The 3,931-nt window shown below is 62.0% G+C and overlaps 1 protein-coding gene across 1 annotated transcript; it reads left to right on the top strand.

Annotated features, from left to right (window-relative positions):
* Positions 1–61: 61 nt before the first annotated feature.
* On the top strand, positions 62–3,890 carry LOC123254262 (mitogen-activated protein kinase kinase kinase kinase 2-like; the record flags this gene model as incomplete). The annotated part of the gene is made up of 7 exons (XM_044683312.1): positions 62–100; positions 2,839–2,872; positions 2,991–3,096; positions 3,250–3,341; positions 3,439–3,480; positions 3,638–3,722; positions 3,811–3,890. Coding segments are annotated over 7 exons (478 nt in total), but the record flags the coding sequence as incomplete, so codon positions are not given.
* Between the last annotated feature and the right edge of the window lie 41 nt (positions 3,891–3,931).

The raw sequence follows: 3,931 nt of genomic DNA, 5'->3' as shown, positions 1-3,931 counted from the left end.
GGAGAGGTGGGGGTCAGGGCCAGGGGAGGCCTTACTGTTCTGCTTGTCACCCCCTTCTCAGGAGTCTGCTGCAGTCAGTCCAGGAGGCCTTGGAGGAACGGTGAGCCTTGGGAGTGGATGGAAGGGGAGCCACTTGGGAGCTCAGGCGGGGGGCCAGGTGGGGTGCAGCGGTCTCCAGGCCACCCCGTCTGGCAGAGGCTTCCACTGATCTGAAGCCCCCCGTCTCCCGAGGCAGGCTGCCCGCCCCCCTGTCCCCAGCTATGTGCCAGGAACTCTATTCTTACCCAGAAACAAACATACTGGCTAGCAGCTGGGTGGCCCAATGGATAGAGTGCCAGGCCCGGAGTCAGGAAGACCCAGGTTCAAATCCAGCTTCAGATTCTTCCTAGCTGGGTGATCCTGGGCAAGTCACTTCACCTTGTTGACTTCAGTTTCTTCATCTGTAAAATGGCCAACCACGCCAGTGTGTCTGCCAAGAATACCCCAAATGGAGTCACTAAGAGTCAGGCATGACTGAACAGCTTTTGTTGGGCTCTGGCTGAAACTCAGCCCACCACCCCAGGCAATAGGGAGGGAACACTTGGAGGAGAGGGAATCCAGGAAGGCCTCCTGCAGGAGGGAGCAGAGCCCTGAAGGACTTTAAGAGGTGGACTTTCTAGGCATGGAGGATGATGGGGGAGATGGGATGCTGAGTGGGGGGAGCAGCTAGTTCTCTAATCTGGCTTGAAATGGAGAGGAAGTGAGGGGGAGGGATGAGAAATCAGCCCAGAAAAGCTGAGGGAGCCTCCTTGAAGGAGTATGAAGGGCTTGGAGGACCTCGAATGCCAGGCAGGAGGAGTTTGTATTTTATCCTTGAGGTAATAGGTAATAGGGAGCCACAGGAGATGTTGGAACCCAAGGAGTGACAGGACTCGGGCCTTAGGGAGAGTCCTTTGGCAGCTGTGTGGTGCCTAATTGGAGACAGGAGAGGCTGGAGGCAGAGAGACCAATGAGGAGGTCTAGGCAAAGGAGCCGGCCGCCTGAATGGGGATGGCAACAGCCACGTGAGTGGGGAGATCACGGCAGAGGGGAGAAAAGTAGGGGAGAGACGGCCAGATTTGGCTGAGCGCATTAGAGGGAAGAACCAAGGTTGGCTTTGAGCTTGGGAGGCTGGGAGGAGCCAGGGACGAAGGCAGAACCCTCCAGGGGCATCTGGTAGATACTTGTAGGTGATGAGAGGCATTATGGGGGACGAGGACTCTGATTCAGTGACATCCAGGTAAGAGTGGCCTGAAGGCAGGCTGGATGGATCTGTGAGTTGGGAGGCCTCTGTGTAGAGGCGACCGCTGAACCCCAGGGACAGTTGAGATCTTCGGGGAGGGGAAAGGGGGAGCAGAGAAGGCCTAGGACACAGCCCTGCGGGCCCACGCCTGGGCAGTAATGGTCCAGCCCAAGGCAGGAAGCCCAAGAAACCAGGCTTCCCTCAGCTGCTGGGCCTCGGGCGTGGGGAGGGCCGGTGGGCTCCGGAGCAGCAGAGAAGGACGCAGGAGGACGACAAACGGAACCTGCGAGGGTAGTTGAGTGGCGAGGCTGGCAGCCAGAGTGCCAAGGCCAGTCCCGAGAATGGCGGAGTCAGGCAGAAGAAGATGGCGGAGGCCGAGGCCTACTGTCCACTGAAGGGAAGGTGCTGGGAGAGACTGAAGAGAGAACAGAGACCCACTGAGGGGACGAGGTCGAGGCGAGGCGGACGAGCAGGGCTCGAAGGGGGTCAATAGAGGGCCTGGCCATGGCGAGGAGAAGGACCGCCTCTGTCTTAGAGACTGGACCAAAGGAATAGCCAATAAGGGATGAGATATTCCTTTTTTAACTCTTCCCTTCCGTCTTAGAACAAATCCTGGCTCCTGGCTCCAAGGCAGAAGAGCGGTCAGGGCTAGGCAATGGGGGTTAAGTGACTTGACCAGGGTCACACAGCTAGGAAGGGTCTGGGACCAGATTTGATCCCAGGATGTCCAGTCTCCAGGCCTGGTTCTCTATCCACTGAGCCACCCAGATGCCCTGAGAAATTCTTTTTAAAAAAGATGAATTATTTTTTAATAAACAACGTTTGAGACCATAGACTCGTAAGCTACAGCACGAGGGAGAGGAAGGAGGCCACTGTGAAGAGCCTGGTTTGGTGAGAGTCTCTATCGAGAGAGGAGGTGCCCTGGGGTGCTTGGGGAAGAGAAGGTTTAGGGGCCCAGGAAGCAGCTCTGAGGTTGGAGGGTGCCCGTCCCCAGCTCGGGGTGTCTGGTGCACGAGAGGAGCCCCCAGGCCTGGAGAAGGCAGCCAGAGGCCAAGCGCAGAGACAGAAGAGGCACGAGCCGGGGGGGCATTTCCATAAGGGAAGTGGGGGGCAGACTTGGATGGGGAGAAGAGCAGGAAGTGGCCCCCGAGTAAGGGGGTTTTCGCCTTAGCAGAGGGCAAATCTGAGTCACAGGTAGAGGGGGAAGAGGAAGCCGAAGGCTGGTGGGCCCCGGATGGGGAGTCCTGACAGGTGTGGGCCTCCCCGCTTCGGGCCCTGTGCTGCTGGGTGGCCGGGTGCACCTGCTCTCTCACCAGACACTTGGGGGGCCACAGTGGGGCCCAGTCCCTAGCGATGGGCCCTCCCTCTTGCCCTCTCCATGAGGCTCTTCCTGACCCCCGGGTCTCCCCAGCTCTGCATGATGGATCCTCGGGGGCAGGAACACCCCCTTCTGGGGTTTGGCTTTGCGACGTCTCAGTGGCCTTCGTGTCCGTGGCTCCGGGCCTGGCCACAGGCCTGATGGGCTGCTCATGGCCAAAGGAAAGGGCTCCTTGTCACCAGTTTTGTCTCCCCCTTAGGAGCCTGACCATGAAGCCGGCTCTGGAGGACCAGGTGGGCCTGGCTTTGGGGGGAGGGAAGGGATATGTGTGGGTGCCTGGAAGAGAGGGGGCCAAAGGCTCAGAGAGCTCAGTGCCCAACGGGGAGCACCCCTTGGTCTCTCCTTCCCCAGGTCTTGGACTCCCCAGAGGATGGAACGGGAACTATCAAGCGGTCACCATTCGGGGGCCCCGGGCCCCCGAAGCCTGATGACTCGGACTCTCCCGGCTCTCCTCCGGGTGAGGCTTCGTCAGGGACGAGGGCTCGTCCTGGGAGGGCTTCTGGAAAGCTCCCCGTGGGGGCCGGCCCACACCGGGATCCCGGCAGGGAGAGAGGAGGAGGAGGGGGACCGGCCCTCCGGTGGGGGATCACAGCGGGGTCCTTGTGCGCAGCAGAGACACCGGACCCGCCTCTGCCCCGCTCGGAGACGCCGCCGCTGCTCTCTTCTGAGTGGGCCACCATGAAGCGGAAAGAAGACACTGAGGTCAGCAAGGGCGGCGGGGCCGGACGGGAGCGGGGCTGCCTGGGACTCGGGGCGCCGGCCGGACGCGGCCCTGACCCCGGCTCCCTTTGCTTCTCAGAGATCCTCCTGCCACGGCCTTCCCCCGACCCCCAAAGTTCATGTAAGTCTCCCCCCGCCCCCCCCATGCCCCGGCCTCCAATCCAGGGACTCCCCACTGGGAAGGGTCAGGGCAGGCAGGGGGCTAAGGCGGGCCCAGGCCCAGGCCCAGGCCCAGGCCCACAGCCTTCCCCTCTGCCCTCTCCTCCGCCTTGGCCCAGATGGGCGCCTGCTTCTCCAAAGTCTTCAACGGCTGCCCGCTGCAGATTCACGCCGCCGTCACCTGGATCCACCCCGTCACCCGAGGTGGGGCCCCCGGCGGGGGTGGGCCGCAGGCTGGGGGGGCTCCCCGGCCCCCTCCCCCCGCTGACCCCTCCCCCCGCTATCGCTGCAGACCAGTTCTTGGTGGTGGGGGCCGAGGAGGGGATCTACACCCTCAACCTGCACGAGCTCCACGAGGACACTTTGGAGAAGGTGAGCTGCGAGGCAGACGGGGCGTCGTGCGGGGGGCGCCG

This window comes from Gracilinanus agilis, unplaced genomic scaffold (assembly GCF_016433145.1).
Source record: "Gracilinanus agilis isolate LMUSP501 unplaced genomic scaffold, AgileGrace unplaced_scaffold18730, whole genome shotgun sequence".
NCBI classification, from domain to species: domain Eukaryota; kingdom Metazoa; phylum Chordata; class Mammalia; order Didelphimorphia; family Didelphidae; genus Gracilinanus; species Gracilinanus agilis.
Note: the sequence above shows the minus strand (reverse complement) of the source record. Positions and strands in the feature narration are given on the sequence as shown.